Source organism: Phyllostomus discolor, chromosome 6 (genome assembly GCF_004126475.2).
Source record: "Phyllostomus discolor isolate MPI-MPIP mPhyDis1 chromosome 6, mPhyDis1.pri.v3, whole genome shotgun sequence".
Lineage (NCBI taxonomy): Eukaryota > Metazoa > Chordata > Mammalia > Chiroptera > Phyllostomidae > Phyllostomus > Phyllostomus discolor.
In genome coordinates this window covers 51,116,047-51,138,840 of record NC_040908.2, presented here as the reverse complement: position 1 = coordinate 51,138,840, position 22,794 = coordinate 51,116,047, and the positions used below count along the sequence as shown (strand labels likewise).

Here is a 22,794-nt window from a genome sequence, read left to right as displayed (position 1 = left end):
ATTATGCTAAGTGAAATAAGTGAGTCAGAGAAAGCTAAGAACCACATGAGTCCACTCACATGTGGGATATAAAACTGAAACTCACAGACACAGACAACAGTATGGTGGTTACCAGAGGGAAGCGAAGTGGGGTAGTAAAAGGTAAAGGTGGCCAAATACATGGTGACAGAAGATGATTGGGTGGTGGATACACAATGAATGTACAGATTATATATTGCGGAAATGTACACTTAAAACCTATTTTATCAATGTCACCCCCCCAAATTTTAACTAATTCAAAAAAATTAATAGCAATAACTAGATTGAAAAAGATGATGGGAAAAAAGATTGCAGCCACAGTAACAACAAAATGTATAACCACTAAGGCATAAACTAAACAAGAATAGTACTGGGACAAGTAAATAACCTTGGCTGGTGTGGCTCAGTGGACTGAGTGCTGGCCTGCAAACCAAAGGGTCACTAGTTTGATTCCCAGTCAGGGCACATGCCAGGCTTGTGGGCCAGGTCCTTGGTGGGGGACACATGAGGCACAACCACACAGTGATGTTTCTCTCCCTCTCTTTCTCCCTCCCTTCCCTCTCTCTAAAAAGAAATATATAAAATCTTTTTTAAAAATGTAGTTACAAGAATATTAACTATTATAACATTATTTGTCATAGGGAGAAATTAAAAAACTAAATATTAAAAAAAGACCAGATAACTGAGAGTATATCATATTATGTAGTATACTGCCACCATTAAACTGACATTACTATGAAAGGATGACCTTGTATATAGTGATGTGCAGGTGACAATCACAATTTTTGATTAAAGACAGTAGTTTTATACATTTATGTAAGTGTATGTAAATATATATTTTTTTCTCTATAGGAAAAAATCTAAAAGGACAAAATGTTAATTTTACCTCTGGATAATGGGATTATGGGAGTATTAGGTATCTGTTGCTGCATAACAAGCTGTGCCAAAATTTAGTGGCTTGAAAACACTCATTATCTCAGTTTCTGTAGGCAGGGAACTTGGGACCCAGCTTAGCTGGGCAGTTCTGCCTAGGGTTTCTCATAAGGTTGCAGTTAGGATGTTGGCTGAGGGTACGGCCATCTGAAGACCTGACAGGGAAAAGGATCCACTTCCAAGAAGACTCACTTACGCAGCTGTTGTCAGCTATGTGATGACAACACATAGGACTTGGATATTTGCTGTGTGGGCCTCTTCGCTGGAGGGGATGCTTCATCACATAGTAGCTGGCATCCCCAGAGCCAAAAGTGATCAGGAGAGAACAAGACTAAAGATGCAATGTCTCTTCTGGTCTATGCAGAGAGTCACACTCTGTTATTCATGCCACATTCTAGTCATTAGAAGCAAGTTACTAAGTCCGGCCCACACTAAAGGAGAGAATTAAGGTTCACCTCTTAAAGGAAAGAGTTTCAAACAATGTGTGGACTTTTAGTGTCAAACTAACAAACTGGAGCTCATCACCTAGACAAAGTGACTTCAGAATAAGGAATAATCTGGAGGAACATGGTGTTTGCCTTGAAAGAAAGAAGACTTGAGGGGGGAAAAGAGGAGGCAAATCATTGCCTTCAACTAACTATGTGAAGAGTTGCCATGTGGAAAAGTTAGGAGGCTTAAGAAGCAAAACTTGAACCAATGACTCAGAGTCAGTCACAGGTATGCAAAGTGGTTCATACAAGAACTTTCTAACAGTTAGTTGTTAAAAACCAGAATGAGCCACTCAGTGAATGTTTCCATTGGCTAGAGGAGGAGCCTGTGGCAACTGAGGCATGGTGCTACCACTCCCCCAGCTACCTCTAAGGTTCATGTCCAGACTGGTATTTCCTTACTCATACTGATGTGGCTGGTGTTGAAACCAACCCTACGGCCTTTCCCAAAGCAGCAGACCTGCAATGAAGGTCTAAGCCATGACGTATAAATGAAATGTACGGTGCTTGGCACAGTATAGTACCTGGTACAAAGTACGTGCTTTATAAATGTTAGTTATATCTGCATTGACTCGAAGTGTGACAAAATGCTCTCTATGGTCCTTCCCAATTTTTAAGACTTCATAAATAGTTAAAATCACTTTAATTAACTGTTAATTTTGCTCGTGAGCCTCAGTAAAATACTTAAGGGTAGGAATGACAAAATTAAACCTCAAAGCCAGAATGGCTGGACATGCTTTGGGAAACCACACAGAACAGAAGCAGTCACTTATGTAGACATGTAATAACCACAAAAAAGAAAACCAAACATATTCAAGCAAGTCATATTCTCTCTTGCATACGTGGTCTGCATGCTGGAATGAAGGTATTTTAAAAAGGAGACTAAACTGGGCTACTTCACCCCCTCAGAGCAAATTAGATTATTACAATTAGTTTACTCACGCATGCCTGCCAAGTACCCACCACAACTGAAAACTTACTTTTTGTGTGCCAGCAGCCTGGACGTTCTGCCATGTTGCTACAGGTTCTGTAGCTACGTGCCACTCTGGGTAAGTTTTCTCGAGTAACTTCACAAAGGTAGACTTTCCCACGGCTGCAATGCAAATAGCATGTATTGGGACATTTCCCAAATCAGGGCTGAAGGAAAAGGGGGCTATCCTGCCCAACTCAAGGGAACAATGATCAGTTTTTACAATTTCAAAACTCAGCAGCAGCCATATCCACTGTCTGACTGACAATAGGTCAGGCCATGCTACCCGGAGTCACCCTAGTGAATGTAGGCAACAGGGAGGAAAAATACCCCTGAGATTTGACCTGAAATTTTAATGTCCCAAACTCCCAGAGGCAAAGAGTATTTAATAGTAGTTAAAAATGTAATAGTCCAGCCCTGGCTGGTGTGGATCAGTTGGCTAGAGCATCACCTCACAGACCAGAAGGTCTCAGGCTTGACTCCTGGTCAGGGCACACACCCAGGCTGCAGGCTGGGGTGCAGACAACAAGGCAGCCAATCAGTGTTTCTCTCACACATCGATGCTTCTCTCACCCTTCCTCTCTCTCTAAAAGCAATGACAAAAATGGCCTTGGATAACAAGAATTTTTTAAAAAATGTAATAGAGTATGAAAAGTAGATGAAATCAGCTACATATGTTGTAAAGCTTGAATCACAATCCTATTTATTCTGTGATGGTGTAAAAACTGAAATTTTTTCACAATAGATTATGACTCTCATTCATTTAACAATCTGACCAAATGCTCAGGACTGTCTGACCCTGGGGGTGTAATGATAAACACAGGATCAACTTTGCCCTCATAGCTTGTATCAAGATACTAAACAAACACAGAAGGAACTTATATTGTGTTAAGTGCTAGAAAAGAAAAATGCAGGATGGCTCTAATACAGCTCAGGAGGTCAGGGAAGGCTCCTCTGCAAAATACCTGAAGTAAAATCTGAAAGATGGGCTAAGGGATAGGGGACAGCAATCCAGGCACAGACAGCAGCATGAACAAAGGAGGGAAAAGAGAAAGAAGTAGGCACACCATAAGACATAGAAGTCTACATGTGGCCTTGAAGAAGCCAGTGCAACTACAGTGTGGGCAAGTGAGGGAGAAGTGTGACTCAAGGTGTGTGTGGAGAGGCAGGCAGGCAGCCGGGGCGAGTCGTGAAGGGCCTTGTGGCCATGGGAGGAAGTCTGAATCTACTGGAAGGGCAATGAGAAGTCAGTGGTGATGGGTTTTACACATAGGGAAATGACAAATTTCTATCATTTTTAAAAGATCACTGTCAGCTACATAAGAATGGACTGCTACAGAAGTAGGCAGACCAGTTAGAAGACAATAGTAGCTTGAACCAAGGTGAAGGCAGAGGTGTAGAAGATAGCAGATGCTTTGAGAAATACTTTGGAGATTAAATCAACCTAGGACCAAAACAGTCAAGTCATCTTTTCCCATTTACACCATTGTCTAGCCCATACCTCCCTGAGCTCCAGATTTCACCCTCCAAGAGTCCTCTGGACATCTCACTTTGATGTCCCACAAACACCTCAAAGTCAATATATTCCCTAAATGAACTCACCAACTTCCCCACCAAACTGTTTTCTTTTCCATATCCCACCATCCACTCACTGTCAGAACTTCCTCCTCTGCGAAACCTCAAGTAGCCACCAAGTGCTTTGGTACCTGCCTTTTAAATCCCCCCCATCTATCCTTTTCTCTCTATTCCCACCGCCTGTTCGAGACCAGCCCTTCAACTTCTCTTGCCTCTCCAATTCTGCCCTTGCCCTCTTCAAACCATCATTCATACTGCAGCCACAATGAACACAAAACAACATTGCTTAAAACTCTCTGACAGCTCTGCATTGATTTCATAACAAAACCCAACCCTTTAACATGGCCCGAGATGTTATGATCTAGCCCCTGCATATACCTCTCCGGCCTCAGCTTCATTTCAGGCATCCTGAGCTCCTTCTGGACCAAACTCCTTCCAACTCCAATCATGCCATGTTTTCTGCTGCAAATGGGACTGTTCATACACTTTACCATTTCCTGGTACACTTTCTCTCCTCAGTTAGCCAACTCCAATTCAATCTTCAAGAATCTGCTTAGGCCCTGGCCGGTACGGCTCGGTTGGTTGGAGCATCATCCCATAACCAAAAGGTTGCTGGGTTCTATTCCCGGTCAGGGCACATACCGAGGCTGCAGGTTCACTCATTGTTCTGTGCATGTGAGATCCCCGGTCCAGCACTTAGGATTCCCGGGCCCCAGTCTATGAGCACATAAGATCCCCAGTCTGGGCACGTACGCATATGGGAGGCAACCAATTGATGCTTCTCTCTAGCATTGATATTTCTTTCTCCCTTCCTCTCTCTCTCTAAAAAAACAATGAAAAAAATGTTCTTGGGTGAGGATAAAAAAAAAAAAGAACCTGCTTAGATGTACCCTCTATGTGAAGCCTTTCCAGACCCTGATACCTCTATTCAATTAGCTAATCCTCCTTCATGCTTGGACTGGCATTCTGGGTAAGACTCCATCACTGCCATTATAATTGTATTTCTCCAGGTACAAGACAGGGGTCTTCCAGGGCAGGAACCAAAGCCCAGGCCAATGACCTGACTGAATAAATAAAACATTTAATACATTATTAATTTTAGTTCCCTCTGAAACCTACCTTTGTTAAATATAAAATATAACCCTTAAGGATGCCCTGATCAGTGTGGCTCAGCTAGTTGGGCTTTATCCCGCAAAGCGAAAAGTCACCAGTTCAATTCCCAGTAAGGGCTCAAACCTGGGTTGCAGATTTGGTACCTCCCTACAGTCGGGGTGTGTACGAGAGGCAACTGGTTTCTCTCGCTCGTCAATGTTTCTCTCTTTTTCCCTTCTAAAAAAATTTATTTTTTTTTTAAATAAAATAAACCCTAAGAGTGCTTTTGGAACTCAATCTAATCTCCTCTACTGGAGTTGATTTTTCTTATGTATGTTCTACTCTTAAAATAAATCCAAATATTGGGTTGGCCAAAAAGTTCATTTGTTGTTTTTTCCATAAGATGGCTCTAGTAGCACTTAGCTGTCTTTAATTTCATTTGAAACAATTTTGTTAGATTTTATTGTGACACCTGGCGTATCAGCTTGCATTTTTAAAAAAAAGTATCAAAATATGCCCTGGCTGGCATAGCTCAGTGGATTGAGCCCAGGCTGTGAACCAGAGTATTGCACGTTCGATCCCCGGTTGGGGTACATGCCTGGGTTGCAGGCTATGACCCCCAGCAACCACACATTGATGTTTCTCTCTCTCTGTCTCCCTCCCTTCCCTCTCTAAAAATAAATAAATAAAATCTTAAAAAAAGTATCAAAATCTGCCCTGGCTGGTGTAGCTCAGTGGATTGAGTGTGGGCTGCAAACCAAAGCATCACAGGTTCAATTCCCAGTCAGGACACATGCCTGGGTTGCAGGCCACGGCTCCCAGCAACTGCACACTGACATTTCTTTCTCTCTCCCTCTCTCTCTCTCTCTCTCTCTCTCTCTCTCCCCCCACCCTTCCCTCTCTAAAAATAAATAAAATCTTTAAAAAATTTAAAAAGTATCAAAATCAGTGAATTTTTGTGTAGCATTTTAATACTGAAGATGGAAGAAAATAAGCAACATTTTTGGCATATTATGCTTTGTTATTTAAAGAAAGGTAAAAACACAAGTGAAAAAAGATTTGTGCAGCTTATGGAGAAGGTGCTGTGACATCGAACGTGTCACACTATGAACAGTAAAATGACAACAAACTCATAACTATCAACAACTGAACCTAAAAAACAAAAACTGAGCAAACAACTAGAACAGGAACAGGATCACAAATGGAGATCACATGGAGGGTTATCAGTGGGGAGGGGGAGAATGGGGGCAGAATGGTACAGGGAATAAGAAACATAGATAGTAGGCATAAAATAGGGGGAGGTTAAGAACAGTATAGGAAATAGAGAAGTCAAAGAAGTTGTATGTACGACCCGTGGACATGAACTAAGGGGAGGGGAATGCTATACGGTAGGGGAAGTGCAGGGCAGAGGGGGTATAAAAGGGTTAAAAAATTGGGATAACTGTAATAGCATAATCAATAAAGTATACTTAAAAATGGTTTGCAAAGTTTCATGCTGGAGGTTTCTCACTGATGATGCTCCACAGTCAGGCAGACCAACTGAAGTTGAGAGATCAAATTTAGACAGTAATTGAGAACAATCAATGTTCTACCATGTAGGAGATAGCTGACATACTCAAAATATCCAGATCAATAAAATTATTGGTGAAAATGAAAAATGTGTCTTTTACTTTATGGAAAAAACCATATGGACTTTTTGGCCAACCCAACAGAACCAAGAGAAGAGAGGAAGGCACGCTTCCAGTCAATTTTATCAGCCACTCATGGCTGCTGATCAGGAGTGAAGAGTTGTCTCAGGAAAAGAACCCACACACCCAATAAGTGACATTTATCACACACCACTCCAACTCCTCTCTGAACTCACAGGCTAAGAACAAACAACGTGAATCTATGCATTTTGTACAGTCATGCTCATCTCTCACTCCCACTCCACCAAACTTTTGAGTGCCTTTGCACATGTGCTCAGCCTCTGCTCTTCCCACACTTCAGTGACTAAATGCCTTTCCCTGCTCCTCTAGGCCTGTGTCTAAATCCTCTCCCCTATCAAGCCCAAGGTCTCACTTCTTCCATAAGTTCAGGACTTCTCTAATTCACACCAAATTTCTACCATACTGGGCAGCTGAACCAAACAAGATACATTTATTAACCACCTATAATTTGTTTAGCATTTAATTGTTTTGATTATTTCATTCATCTCAGTTTTGGTTTCCTAAAAGGTTTTCAATTTCTGGGGTTGGGCTCCCAGAATGCAGTTTTAAAGTATGCCCCAAGTGCTCCTGATACACACTTATTTTTATTATTTTTTAAACTTAATCCTCACCTGAGGATGTGTTCATTGATTTTAGAGAGAGAGGAAGGAATAGACAGACAGGAGATCTATGTGAGAGAAAAACATCAACTGGCTGCCTCCTGTACGTGCCCCGACGGGCGATCGAACCCACAGACTTTTAGTGGACAGGGCAAGGCTCCAACCAACTGAGCCATCTGGCCAGTTCGATGCTTATTTTTGAGAATGCTATCCAGAACTATCTGATCAAAATCAACAGAGGTAGTTCATAAAAAATATAAATTCTAAAATTACATACTAAACTGCTAAATAAAACCCTCTGTGCTTGTCATTGAGTATCTAACAGAGTGGCAGGAATTACAAGTTGGTTGAGTTTGTATATTATCAGGTACTTGTCCAGCCTGAGTAGTCACTAGTTTAAAATATCTGGCAAAGATGGTCAATATTTAGATTGCATGTTGTTGATTTAAGTCTAAAACATGTGCCCTGCTATCAGCTGAAAAGCTATTTTAATTACTATGAAAAGATGAAGGTAATTGTTATCAGAGTGATGCTGAATAACTGTTAAAATTATTTAAAATTTTTAAAAATTAAAATAAATTATGGCCCTGGCCAGGTTGCTCAGTTAGTTGGAGTGTCATCAGCCAAGGTGCGTGTTCGATCCCTGGACAGGGCACATACAAGAAGCAACCAATAAATGCATAAATAAGTAGAACAACAAATCAATGTTTCTTATTCACTCTCTCTCTCTAAAATCAATTAAAAAAAAGACATGCACACAACCATTAAAAAAAGGAAAACAATTACTGTAGAAATTACCACATATAGCAAGGGACCTGTGGGTTAGGGAGTGCAACTTTACCTCTGAGATCAGACACTATTAGTTCATTTAAGAGCAGTCAAAACTCTCAGAAACTGACTCATTTAATCACACAAAACCCGGAATGCCAACAAATGAGATGTAATGGGATATACACAGTTCCAATGACTGGAACAATCACACCTCCACCCTGCATCCCTTCCCCATTCCGAAGCTCCTGGAAGCCAGTTTAGTAATCAGAAGATGGCTTCAGCAAAGGATGGCAGTAAGTGGTGGTGGGAGGTCCCAAGAGCTGTGCCATCCATGTTGCTGTGGGGCTTGGAGAACCTGAGTCATTTACCGCAGCGCAGAATGTCTTCAACTGCATTGCAATGGGACTCGGTTGTGCCAGGCACCATCCACACGTATGAAATAATAATTTTTATTTTTAAAAAGTATTTTATTTATTTATTTTTTAGAGAGGGAAGGGAGGGAGAGAGAGAGAGAGAGAAACATCAATGTGCGGTTGCTGGGGGTCATGGCCTGCAACCCAGGCATGTACCTTGACTGGGAATCAAACCTGGGACACTTTGGTTTGCAGCCTGTGCTCAATCCACCGAGCTACACCAGCCAGGTAAGATGAAATAATAATTAAAAAAACATTTGAAGTTATATGTTTATATTAAAACCAGACACAGCGTAACTTTTTTTAGTGCTGTGATACCTCATCATAATAGCTTTTTCTTCCTGCTTGGGTTTTGATTTTTAAATATACATGTTTCTAAAGTGTTCCCAGGGACTTCCCCAGAGGTGTTTCTGGTGGTGCTGGCTGGCTCTGCACTGCTACACTGCCCTCCTCCTCGTGACCAAAACACTCACGTCCACTGGAAGCCACTCCTCTCTGTGTCACATCTGGCAAATCAACAAATTCTTCGTTTGGTCTCTATGCAGAGCACTGGCTTCTTATGATATCATTATCACAATTTAGTTATGTCCCAGCTTGACTGTTACTTTTCACTATACTTTTTAATACCATAAAATTTTGGAGGTAACAGATCTCAGCATCAAACCTTCCCTTGGGGCCTTGGCTATCCTTGTACCTTACTTAATGTGCCATGACTTGAAAAGGGGTGGGAGCTATGTTTTGAGAGTACATTACTTCAACATGTTGATTTTTATCAGCACTGGAATTGTCATTCCACCTGCTGGACCAAAGAGTTCCACTGTTAATGTTCATCTTATTCCTAAGTCATGGTTTCTTCCTCCCACAAATTTTTCTATGCACTACAACACCTGCTATAACAACATTACGCTAAAATCTAGTAGTAAGACAGTATTGGATGTTAACACCCCAAATAATCTATTACTTTAAATGTAATACAGCTATATCTCAGGGGGAGCCTCTTAAATATATCACTTCCAAGCATTTTCTTCATTAAAACAAAATGAAAAACATAGGAAAAATCCATTTCTGAAACTTTATACAAAACAAACAAACAAACAAACCAATGGCCATAAATATAAATTTTGTAGTCTAGAGACTGGGACATAAAGCAGTGGAGAGTTTTCCTGTAACATGTGTCCTCTGTCATTCAAGGTTAGTGGTTTAAGATCACTAATACGTATCTTTAACTTTTTTGAGTATAAACAATTGGGCAGAGAATCCTGGTGGAGGAGACCTATTTATTCCAAACATTTTTCTGAAACATTCCAATCCATTTCTGAAACTTTATACAAAAAAACAAAAAACAAACAAAAAACAACCAATGGCCACAAATATAAATTTTGCAGTCTATCTTTAAACAAAAATTCTTCAAAGAAAATTAAAGACTTTATTTCAGGAACTTCATTTGATGCTGCATTTATTCACTCTGTCATTCAATCAATCAATGTAGCTACCAAGTGGTAGGTACTACAGCTAAAATGATGGACTAGGATGAGATCCTGCCCTTTAGGGACTTACACTTCAGTCCTGAATCTAAGTACCCAGGATCACATAAGCTCTGAGCCAGTAGCCATTCTGGGAAAACTTTAGAAAATCATGCAGCAGCTGAAACAAAACTTAGTACATTTTTGCCCTGATTCTTTTTTATGGGAAACTATGTTTACCAAAAAACAAAACAAAACAAACAAAAAAGCTTCTCACCGCTTCCAAGTACATCCCAAACTCATCCATTCTCCCTGAAACCCTTCCTGATCTGGAATGCCTTCCTCCCCCAATCTGTCCACTAGCTGATTCATCCTTTCACTGTTGCCTTCTCCAACTGTCTGCACCTCCTTCATCTCTAGGCAAAGTTAATTACTGCCTGCTCTAGTTTACCAAGGTTTTACAATGTAATTGTTGACTCATCACTCTCTCCAGCTAGACTGGAAGCTCACTTTTTGAAGACACAGACTGACTTTATTCTCTTTACACCCTGAGTGTCTAGCCAGGTACAAAGAATGGAGATGGATGCATGGAATGAGTTAAATCACAGAAGTAGACTCTAATTCTTAATGTTTGGATTAAATAGGTCTCCCCTGCCAGGATTCTCTGCCCAATTGTTTATATTCAATACAAGTTAAAGATGCATATTAATGATCTTAAATCACTAACCTTGAATGCCAGAGGACACATGTTATAGAGAAACTCTCCACTGCTTTATGTCCCAGTCTCTAGACTGCAAAAGTACAAAACAGCTTCCTCTTTCCTGGTGGGGTCTTTCAAATCAAAGTAAGAATAGTCTGAGATGACTCACTGACAATATTTCAAAGAACACTCCTATCTTCAATTTAGATTTGTAACAATAAAATAACTAGATTTGGAAGGTAATTTTATACTTTAGTGAAGAATATACTTTAAAAAGATAGGCTAGGTATTTTATTTTTTAGATCTTAAGGAAGTCTAGGTATAAAGCTTTTCACTTACAACCACACAGGCCTTTGGCTTCACAACTCATGCTGGATGCCATTAGTTGTTACTTCACTGACCCATTTCCTTTGCTGCTATCTACATCTGCAGGGTCAAAACAGCAAGATGTAGAGAAGTATAACTACAATACAAGAAAAGCCACTCCAGCCCTGGCTGGTGTGGCCTAGGACCTGAAAGGCTGCCGGTTGGATTCCCAGTCAGGGCGCATGTCTGGGTTTCGGACCAGGTCCCCAGTTGGGGGTGGAAGAGGCAACCAATTGATGTTTCTCTCCCTCTTTCTTCCTCCCTTCTCCTCTCTCTAAAAATAAATAAATAAATAAATAAATATCTTTTTAAAAGCCACTCTGAAGATATCTAACCTCAGGACAGGGGCTCACCTTGCTCTGTTCAGGTTTCCTGAATGGGTATTCTCATTCTGATTTGTTTAATGATGCCACCTGTGATTAGAGAACCAAATAACTCATTTGATTATACTATTAGTTTAAAATATATTTCCTTTGTGGGTATCAATGATTAACTTCCATATGGGTATCACAGCATAGGATTCAAGTATCTGGTAAACACTGAATGAGTACAATGGGTCAGGAAGGGGGGCAGGTTCTGGTGACAGAAAGATGAACAAGAGACTAAGTGGCCAGACCAGGGAAGATGTTAAATGTTGCAAACAATCTCAACAGAACTCAAGTGCTGCAGCAGTTGTGGGCACAAAATGTTATGAGAGCATACAGAGGAGGCAGTGACTAATTTTGTCTGAGGAGAGTCATCAGAGTGTGTGGGGTGATGAGAAGTAACAGGAAATAGAGAGCAAGCCAGATTAAAGAATCCCAGTCCACTTCTCATTAGTCACTCTCCTTGGGCAACTGCATTCACTTCCAAGGCTTCAACAATGACCCCAAGGTCAACAACTTCCATGTATGAAATCTCAGCTTCCAACTCTCCTGACTCCAGGCACATATATATTCTAACCTACCTCAGAACACCTATCTCTGTATGTCTCAGAGGCATCTCATATAAAATACAGTGTTCAGAAGTAAGGCTTGCTTGAGTGTGGTTGGTAGCGTACGTGAATGTCTCGCACAAGATGGACAGCAATTTGAACATTTCACCTAAAATGTCATATGGTGTGACTGAGTGTGATATTGTTATGTTACAGAATTACATGCTTATGACTTTGTAATAAAAGAGTTTGTAATAAAACACGGGGCACTATTTTTGCTGGACTCTGTATATCTCTCTTACCTCCCCAGATTTCTTCTTCTCTTACTCCCATCCTCAGTTTTCAAAGTCAGTGTCCAAAGTATAAACCTCATTGCCATCTTCTATGCTTCCTTATCCCTCACCTTCAAGTGGCTACCAAGGCTTATCAATCCTACTTCAAAATCTCTCTCAAATCAGCACTTACTTCTCTGCCTCTCCATTCCTCTGTGCAGGCCGGCATCTCTCCTCCCTCCAACTACTATAAGAGCCACAAAATTAGTCTATTTACTTGAAACTGTTTTTATTTAATCATTCAACCAACTGCATGCAAGGCAATATGGGAACTACAGCAAACAAGACATGCAAAGAAAGTGCCAGCTTCATGGACCTGTCTTCCTATTTGCTCATGCTAGCCAATTTTCTTTTTAAAATTGATCTAGTCATAGTACATACTGGCTTGAAGTCTTCAGCAGCCTCTCATTGCCTACAGGCAAAAACTCCTTGCACAGCCCACAAGTTCAACATCTGGCAAATCCAACCCTTCCACCCTCTTGTTCTGGCATCCTCTCACAGGCCCTTTAAACTCCAGGCCCATCCAACTACTTCTGTGTTATTAAAACTACATGTTTCTTCAGGCTTTGCTTTGGCAAAGGTTATTTCCTATGTCTGGAACACCCTTCCTCTTTTCCCCCTTGGGAATCCCTACCCCTGAGACTCCAAGTTTCCATGCCCAAACATGGCACTCATCACATGGTATATGAATCACGTTTAGAGGTTGGCTTCTTTCACTTGGCTGTGAGCTCCTTAAAGGACAGGAGTTGTATCACACATGAGTTCCTCTTCATAGGACACACTCAGTGAGCCTTGGTTGCATGAGAAAGCAAGGAAGAAGCATAGAAGTCCGGGAATGTTAAGAAGCAAAGGTCAGGAAAATTGGGACAGGCAGCTTACACCTCACCTGATAGCCTGTCCAAAACACTTATTTTGTAAAGTACTTTGCACCTCTCTGAGCTCTAAGGCAGAGCTTCCTTTGAGGGCATATTTTTCAAAGTACGGTACAGAAAATCCTTGATAACACCATCAGGTAGGTAGCAGAACCCTCCCTTCTCATTTCTCTCAATGTTTCTGATCTGGCTGGAGAAAACACACAGTGCCAAGTTGATTGGTCCCACTTTAAATTCTGGACTACGAAGTCCAAATGGGTCCTTAGTGCTGCCCAGTAATTCTGTATTTCCCCCTTTCACTCACTGGATATTCCATGTCTTTCCACGCTCCCCACATGCACTCTTTTCCCTTTTCCTGAGAAAACATACACAACCAAGTGACCTTCCATAAGTTCCCACTACATCTAAAGTCAGTACTCACTTATTTGCCATGCTCTCCATTATTAGAAATGAACTGTGCCTCCAGCTAAAACCAGCCTTGCTCCGCTTGGTCTGTAGATTCCATTCCTTCTTGCTTACTAACATCACTCTAGCAATCCTATCCTCTCTCCTGTTTCTCCATTTTCTCCCTCTCTACCAGGCCATTTCCACCAGCTTACAAATATGATATAATTTCTCTTACAAAAAGAAAAAGAAAGACCTGAAACCCTCTTTCCATTTCAGTTACCACCCATGTCTTTCCTTTCTAAGAAAGCTTCCAAACAGCTGTATGACCCGCTGCCTCCAGTTCCTTACTTCCCATTCTCCTTGAACCTATGACAATCAGACTTTCAGCTTTATTGCTCCTAAAAATTGTTCAAGTTCATCAAAGAGCTCCATTAAGAGAGTATCACAGTTGAAGATTCCCTCCCTCAAACAGGTTCAGTTGGCTTCCAGGATATCATTCTCTTTTGTTTTTTCAGTGGCTGGATTCCTTCTCAGTCCATTTTGCTGGTTCCTTCCCATCTCCCCAATCTCTTTAGCATTTCCGTACCCAGGGCTTGGTCCTTCTGGATGTAAAATACATACTATATTTACAACTCTAGTTTGGGGAGACTCTGAACTCCGGGCTCACATATCCAACTGCCTATTCAACAACTCCACTTAGATATCTAACAACCATATAAAAACCCGACATGCCTAAAAACAAAATCTTGAAACCACTCCCTGCCTCAAATCTGTTCTTCCTATTTTCCTCCACTGAAGAAAATCCATTTTTCAAGCTACTCAGGCCAAAATGATTAGTCACCACTGAACCCTCTCTTTATCTCATTCCATATCCATCTGTTAACAAATCTAGTTAGCTCTACCTTAAAACGGAACTAGAACCCAATCACTTCTCACCACCTCTTCTATTACCACCCTGGTCCAAGTCACTGAAACTCACCATTTCAATAACCTCCTGATACTTTCTACCTTCAACTTATCTGCCAGACTGATCTTTTTATAACAAGTCAAATCACATCACTTGACTATCCTTCCCATCTTCCTCAGCATAAAAACGCATCAAGCACTGCAAAGCCTATATCCAGTATGGCCACCCCTTCCCTCCTCCCACTCTCCCTCTTGTTTACTGCACTCCAGCCACCATGGCGTCTCTCCTGTTCCCTGAACACACTTTCCATCTCAGGGCCTTTGCACTTGGTCCTCTCTCTGCCTGGAAGATTCTCCTCCCAGTTATCCACATGGTTCACTCCCTCACCTTCTTCTGAGTTTTGCTCAAATGTCACCTTCGAAGTCTTGACTGTCTTGATTACCCTACTTAAAATTACAACTTTCCTCAATCCCTGAATTTTCTTCATCACACTCATGACTACCTAATAATATATGGTTTACTTTGCTTAATTTATGTTGTTCATTGTCAGTCTCAGCCTACTTAGGTTCCATGATAACAGATGTTTGTTTTGTTCACTGTTGTATCCTCAGGGCCAACAATGGTGCTGGCATGTAGATGTGGCTCAAAGGGTTACTTGATGAATGAATAAACAGAGAAATTCTCAGTTTCCTGCTAGCGTGCCTTCCACATTGAATACTGCTAATCCTCTTTTAGATCTCAGTAAGTTTGCAGGTAAAAGTATTAAGTCAGAATTTAGTAACATTAAACCAAAATGTTTTGCTTTCATTCACTTTTTAACTACTTTTTAAGATACTGAGTTTCTATGTGCTCTTGTAACCGTTTTTAACTTAATACACGTTTTTAAGGTTAAAAAGTGAGTTTAAGAAAAACGTTAGTAATTTATAGTGGGACTAACAGAAACATGGCAAAAATAGTGAAAGTGGTGCCTGAATGACTGAAGGCTAAGAACTCTCTTAGGGTCGAGTGGCCAGATAAAATACAGGACACCCAGCTACACACAATGATTTTTTTAGCAAGTGCCCCAAATATTGTATGGCACACAACTGCACTAAGAAATTACTCCTTATCTGAAGACCCATTTTAAATAGGCATTCTTTTGTTTTTGTCTTTTGCCTAAACCTGACAACAAAGAAATTACTTCGAGCTTCTTGTCGCTTTCGTTTAGCTCTATTCCTACAAGCTAGTTGAACTCTTGTCCTATCCACAAACTGCGTGGCTTTTATGTCTCTGTGGAGCAGTAGTGAAGAAGGACGTTCTAAATGTCAAAGAGACAGAGATACACCGGGCATTTTGGGAGGGGAATGGCCCTGGCAGCTCAGGACTAGCAGCCCCGCTGCATTAGACCGGGTGGTGGGGAGGTAAGGAGGAGGGGAGAGGGGAGGGGTTTCGGGCCCAGCTCCGTTTCCCAACCTCTGTCTCAGACACCTGCTCAGCGGAGGCCAAGGCTTGGCAGCCCCTTTCCGGCCCTTACCAATGTTGCCTTCGATGGAGAGCCTTCGGGGCTCGCGGCCCGCGTGCAGGCCCCTGGAGAGGGGCACGCCCTCGAGGGAGGTCTGAGACCTGGAACTGCATAGCGCGCGCAGCAGCCTTACAAACAGCCTGCCTGAGACCATCCTACCCCGGAACCGCGCAACCAGCCCTTCCGCCCAAGCCACTTCCGCTTCTGCTACTGCTCTCAACGCGCTTTGGCGCACCTCTGACGTCAAGAGATCGTCAGGCAGGAAGTGGGTGGGGTTGATGTGACCGAGAAGGTGGGGCCAAAGGGACCTCTTTGTTCTCGCGTTGTTTGTAGAGAAGCGTTGTGAGAGTCTAGTTTGGGATGAGGGGAAAGTTTGCTGATAACTGGACTTGCAAGGGCGTGATTAACCTTTGTGTATTTGCTCACTGGAAAATAACATTTCAAAAGAATTATAATAATTCCATCACCTTTGCGTAATTCTCATAAGTAAAGACAAATCAAAATGATTGTAATTTCAAACAAGCTCCCCCCCCCCCCAGGTGTTTGTTATCTGGTATTTATTAAATCGGACTATTTTAAGTAGGAAAATGATGCAAAGTGATAAATTACACAGATTAACTTTTTCCCATTCCCTGCAACGCAGCAGCACAGTGCTGGCACATTATTTAATATAGCAAAAAAAAGAATTCGATTACATCCCACCTCCTATTTTGTCTCTTGAATGAATAAATAAAAGTTCGCTCAACCGATTTGCACAGTAGCCAAAAATTCCATTAGAATAAAGTGGGTGGAGGCTCGGATGTGACTGGAACTGGTTTAAACTTGAGAAATTGGGTTCTGTGGGCGTGAACAACAGCGGGGGTGAGGAGTGGGGAGGGTGTGAAGTGATGGGGATTCTGAACGGGATTTGTCAAAGGAAGAGTCTGGGTAGAGAGAAACTAACGAGCTGGTGTATAAAACTGGTGTCCTGCTGTCGGTGGACAACTGCTCTGCGGAGGAGCAGGGCCAGTTCTGAGCTGCTGCCATTGGGTGAGGCCCTTGACTGGCTTTGTCCTGCTGCACTCAAATATCTCAACGACCTCAGATTGATGACATGTTGTCAGGGGGTGCATACACCTTTCACGCTTAAACCACTAGAGGCAACAGGCAAACCCGCATTCAGGCACCACTCTGAGGTGGGAGTTTTTAGGAAACAGCGACCTGGGTGCAAAGGGGTGGGGAGAGGTCAGTAGCCCGGACACCTGTCTTGAAGCTGTTTGCACAGCAAGCACAACCTGGGAATCAACTCCTTTTTCCTATATTGATGTTTATATGAATGGTTGAAGTGACATTTATATATTGAAAACGTTATTTTAAAAATGGATTGTAAATTTATTTAGGATAACCTGGGTGGAGCGCTGAAGTCTGTCCCATCACCCACCCCTCCTCCCACAGCCACCTCTGTGTAAAATTACTACTTACATTTTTTTACCTATGTAAACCCGGACTTGGAAAATATTCATCCAAAAAAGTTTGAGAGGTTCTCTGGGCCCCCATATTTTCGCTGCTTCATTGCCCTCGGGGTCTCTCTGAAGGTTAAATGAGGAAGTTGTCAGCAGATTTATGTGCAGACAGGGAACTAACCCGCTCCTCAGTTACTATTTTTTAAAAACTTTAGTGAAGTATAGTATGTAGTGAAGAAAAGAGCATGTACCATAAGTGCACAGTTTAAGGAAAAATTTCACAAACTGAATACACACGTTTGTTACCTGGATTCGGATCAAGAAACAGAGCACTGCCAGCATCCCCGGAATCCACTTTCTAGCCAGTTACTACCCCTCCCCCACCCAAAGGTAACCGATAGCCTGAGTTCTAACAGCAGACATTAGTTTTGCCTGTTCCTTATATAAATGAAATTATATAGTGAGTACTAATTTCATTCAAAATAATATCTGTGAGATTTCTATATATTATACCTGTAGTTGTTAGTTTATTCATTCTCATTGCTGGGCAGTATTTCACTATGTCACTCTACCACAAAGTTTTTTATCCATTCTACTATTGAGGGACATTTGAGAGTTTCTAGATTTGGGTTATCATGAATAGCATTGCTATCAATATTCTTGAATATGTGTTATGGTAAAAATATAAATAGATGATTTTGGGGGGTAGATACTTATGAGCATAATTGCTATGTGATAGGCTATTTGTATGCTTAACTTTAGTAAATATTCCTAAATAAGAAATAGATCCACAGTGATTGTACCAGTTGACACTGCTACCAGCAATGACTGAGCACATGCTCTGGTTCCACATTCTCACCAACAGTTGGTATTGTCAGTTTTTTTTTTCATTTTATTCATTCTTCTGTATATAATGGTATCTTCTTATAGTTTTATCTCACGTTTTCCTGATGAGTAATGAAGTAAGACACCTTTTCATGTTTATTGACCATTTTAGTAATCTCTGTTGTGAAGGACCTGTTCAATTCCTGTGCCTGTTTTTCTACTGTCTTTTACTCACTATTATTGTTCACTATATATTTTGCATATGAGTCCTTTCTGAATATTTTCTCTCTGTTTCTTACTTCTAAAAGCGTTAAGATTTTTGATGTATTGTGTAAAGTAAGAAACTAAAATGCTTTTTACCTGTCAGTTATCTCAATATTACCAATAATTCTTCTATTCCCCTTCATTTCTTTATGCTTCTTTTATTATGTTATACCATGCATAAAAATTTAGTATCTTTCTTGGTCTTAATTCCAAATTCCTAGAAGAGAGAAACTGTTTGGCCCAACTGTGCCCAAAAGACAGGGTCTCATGGAACAAACAGGAGTGTCAGATCCCCACACATATGTGGGAGGAAGAAGGGCAGTTAAAAGGATCTTTGTTGCCTGACCTGTGTGATTCTCAGGTCAGGGTGGGTGTCATCCTGCAAAGCAAAAGGTCGCCCGGTTGATTTCTGGTTGGTGTACATGCCTGGATTGAGGTTCAGTCCCCAGTTGGGGTGCATACAAGGGTCAACCAATAGATGTTTCTCACATTGATGATTCTCTCTTTCTCCCTCCCTTCCCCTGTCTCTAAAAATCAATAAATAAAATCTTTTAAAAAATTAAGGGATCATCATGAGCAAGGAAGACACGTAAAAAGAATGGTGATCAGTTCCTCCTAGAAGTAGTAAACAGGGTGTTATCATCCCACCTCAGGTGTGGGCCAGAGGTCAGAAAGTAGTGGCAATTTGGTAAGGAGAATTATGTCCCACTTTCCTGGAGGAATGGGTCCATTTCCTGCTCCTGAGGGATTGTCAGATATCTGCAGGAGTTTATGAATAAGAGCTGATTGTCCTACATGAATTCTAGCCATTCAGTATCATTCCTTCATCCAATGTTTACTGAGCATGCACTGTGTACCATGCACCCTGCTTAGTCCTTGGAGTATACTTCTGAAGAAATTATTATTTTCAAATGTAAGTGCTGTTGTGACAAATAAATACTAACTCATATATACAAAAATGCTTATGCAGCCATTAAAAATGTGACCCTGTCTTTCCTCTGCTGCTTGGATGTCTGGTCAGTTACATTCTCATCTACATTAAAGAAATTCTGATGTGCTGGATGAAAGGGTAAAGCCAGAGCCATTTGCTATTGTGCCACCATTTGCCTAGCAGGCCTATGACCTTGTTAAACATGACTGCCATGTCATGTTTACTCTTCTGAGCTTGCCCCACCCCTCAATGCTGGTGTGTCACTCTACCCCAGGCCCCTCTCCTTTCTTGGAGAGTGAATAAAAATCTTATTCTTTACATTTTCTTCTCTTTGTGAATTCTTTCACAGCCTACATCATTGACCACTCTAACACAGGATTATGCTAACTCAAGTTGGTGAGGCCGGGCAGTACACTTGCAGAATCATCTCCTGATAGGGCTGGCTGTGAGTTAGAGTTGGACAAAAGAGGACCTAGTGATATTTGGAAGGCATATGGGAGCCTCATCAACTCCTCTGGGGAGATCTCTGTTGTCAGATACTGTGACAGACACACCTACAGATAGATCCCAGCTAGTCCTCAAGACCTTAGTGACTCCTCTCTAATCATGCCATAATTCCTTCCTGATCTGTACTTCCCCAGCTCCTCTCACCTTTGAGTAGTCTCATTTCTTTTTTTAAAGATTATTCATTTACTTATTTTTAGAGAGAGGGGAAGGGAGAAAGAGAAGGAAACATTGATGCTAGAGAGAAACATGGATCAGTTGAAACAGAGAAACATGGATCAGTTGCCTCTCACACCTCTCGTATGCACCCCAACTGGGGATCTGGCCCACAACCCAGGCATATGCTTTGCCTGGGAATCGAACTGGCAACTTCTTGATTTGCAGACTGGCACTCAATCCACTGGGCCACCCTAGCCAGGGTTGAGTAGTCATATTTCTAATAACTCTTATTTCTGCAATGTGCATGGTGGCTCTACTCCCCTGAATGAACTCTGACTGATATACCTCATCATAAAGAGAGATATCAAGGAGGTGCTTAAGAGTGTGGGCTCTGGATTCAGACAGCCAGGGGTTAAGATTAAGAAAGATAGTTCATGGACAGCTTTTTAACACAATGCATGCCACATAGTTACCACTCAATAGACAGTATATAATAGGTAATGGCTCCTTCAGCTTGGCCCTCCGTGCCTAGGACATAACTTCTATTTATTTTTCGTAGACTTCCTGTTGGATTTTCACTCTTCTTAAGCCATTGTAGCCAATCCACTAAATAATTTTAGGACAGCACTTCTTGAAGTGGGGCAAGACCAGATGGAGGAGGGAAGGGCATGTCCAGTCAACTTCCCCTTCTTTCCTCATATGGAGATTCCAATATGCCCCTCTATAGCAGGGAGGATCAGTGCTCCACATCTCCATGGCTCCTTGTGTGCATGTGAACACCCTCCAACCTCCTCTCTGTGCTTTCTCTCCCAAGAGCCAGTGCCTGCAGCTCTTCTTTGCAGGACTGCCCTAAGCCCACTGGAGGTCTTTCCCTTCACAAGAGGAAAGCCTGGGACTTTATGTCCAAGGTGAACCTTCACTGACAGGTGGCTGTGAAAGCCCAGCTCATTGTCTGCAGTTAGGCTTATCTTCCAGAGCTCACTGGGGACAGCTGAAACTATGCCTGAGAGGTCCCCTGCTGAGCTTCCTCCTCTTTCCTGTCATGCCTCTTCCACTCTGCTCATGCGTTTCCCCTTTGAGTACTTCCCCAATAACTCACTTGCACAAGGATCCTTATTTTAGAGTCTGTTTCTGGGAAGCCCTTCCTGAGACATGCAAATAAATCCTCCAGGGGGTGTGTGAAAACAAACTTCTCCACCTCATCTCCAGAGGGAAATTGCAGAGATGGTGGAGGAGGAATTTCTGATGTTGAGGTACCTGCACTTCCACTGGGTTCCACCGTCTCCAAACAGGTGTTCCTGAGAAGGTTCATGGACCAGGTGGGATCTGCTCAGGAGCATCCAAAATGGGACTTGGAGAGGCAGAGAGAGGGAAAAGTACACCAGGCAGAAGTGAGAACCTAGTTCTACCATTAACTAGCTAGGTGACAGAGTTGACTAGTAAAGTAGCTATAAAATGGGAATGATACTAGTTCCTGCCTCATAGGGCTGTGGTAAGGATTAAATGAGGAAATCCATGTAAAGCTCTTAATCTAATGCCTACCATATTGTAAATCCTCAATCTATGTTAGCCATTATTCCTATCCTTTATTTTCTCGTATTACTTTGTGTGTGCTTCTGTGTCACCTCAAATCATTGTCTTGTATATGTGTCTGTCTCCCACTTTATGCAGTGAGACCGTGAAATCATCTTTGTGGGGTACATAAATTCCATGTGGCCTTACCCAGTAATTATGGATTTATTTACCAAAAATTTAGTAAATACTTGTGAAATTAGTTAAACATGATTAACAAAGGACAGGGAATGGGGATGGGGAGAGCGAGAGAGGAAAGGAAGAAGAAGAAGAAGGAGGAGGAGGAGGAGGGGGAGAAGGAGGAGGAGGAGAAGGAGGAGAAGAAGGAGAAGGGAGGAGGAGGAAGAGGAAGAAGAAGATGACTTTCAGCCAAGCTAGAAGTGTAGGTAGATACACTTTGCCTCCTCGAAAAACCAAAACAAGGACAACAACAAATTTAAAAACAAAAAATAACCAGAACTGCCAGAAAATAGAACTGTATGGAAGTCCCACAACCAAGGAATTAAAGAAGAAACACTCATCTGGGCAGGTAGGAGGGGCGGAGACTGGCAGCCAGGGTAGAGAGAATATGCAACTAGTGGAAGGCTGGCAGGTGGGTGGTCCCATAGACAGTCCCACATTTGCATGTGGATAACTGGGAGGAACAACTAGGGAGCGAGACAGACCACACAACCCAGGGTTCTGCCGCTGGGAAATAATGCCTCAAAACCTCTAGCAGTAAAAACCTGCGGGGGTTGTGGCAGGAGTAACTCCCAGCCTCACAGGAGAGTTCATCCTGTGGGTCCTAGAACATACACAAACCCAAGCACCCAGGAATCAGCACCAGAAGGGCCCAATTTGCTTGTGGGTAGCAGGGGGAAGTTACTGAAAGCCGGCCAAGAGCTGAGCAAGCAGCATTGTTCTCTCTTTGACACCTCCCCCACACATAGCACCACAAGGCAGCAAAGAGGGTTGCCCTGCCCTGGTGAATACCTAAGGCTCTGCCCTTTACAATGTAACAGGCACAGAGAGACCAAAAAATATGGCCCAAGTAAAAGAACAGATCAAAGCTCCAAAAATAGAACTAAGTGACGAAAGATCGTCATAGG

The 22,794-nt window shown here is 42.0% G+C and overlaps 1 protein-coding gene across 2 annotated transcripts in view; it reads right to left on the bottom strand.

Annotated features, from left to right (window-relative positions):
• Positions 1-16,235, bottom strand: part of DGUOK (deoxyguanosine kinase) — a 34,456-nt gene extending 18,221 nt beyond the window's left edge. The window contains exons 1-2 of one of the 2 annotated variants that reach the window (XM_028517452.2): positions 16,022-16,235; positions 2,420-2,532 (exon numbers count right to left, since the gene is read on the bottom strand). In XM_028517452.2, coding sequence (XP_028373253.1) covers positions 2,420-2,532; positions 16,022-16,163 — 255 coding nt within the window. In that variant the 5' untranslated portion in view covers positions 16,164-16,235. The remainder of the gene's footprint in view (positions 1-2,419; positions 2,533-16,021) is intronic. The other variant, XM_028517453.2, reaches the window with a different exon arrangement.
• Between the last annotated feature and the right edge of the window lie 6,559 nt (positions 16,236-22,794).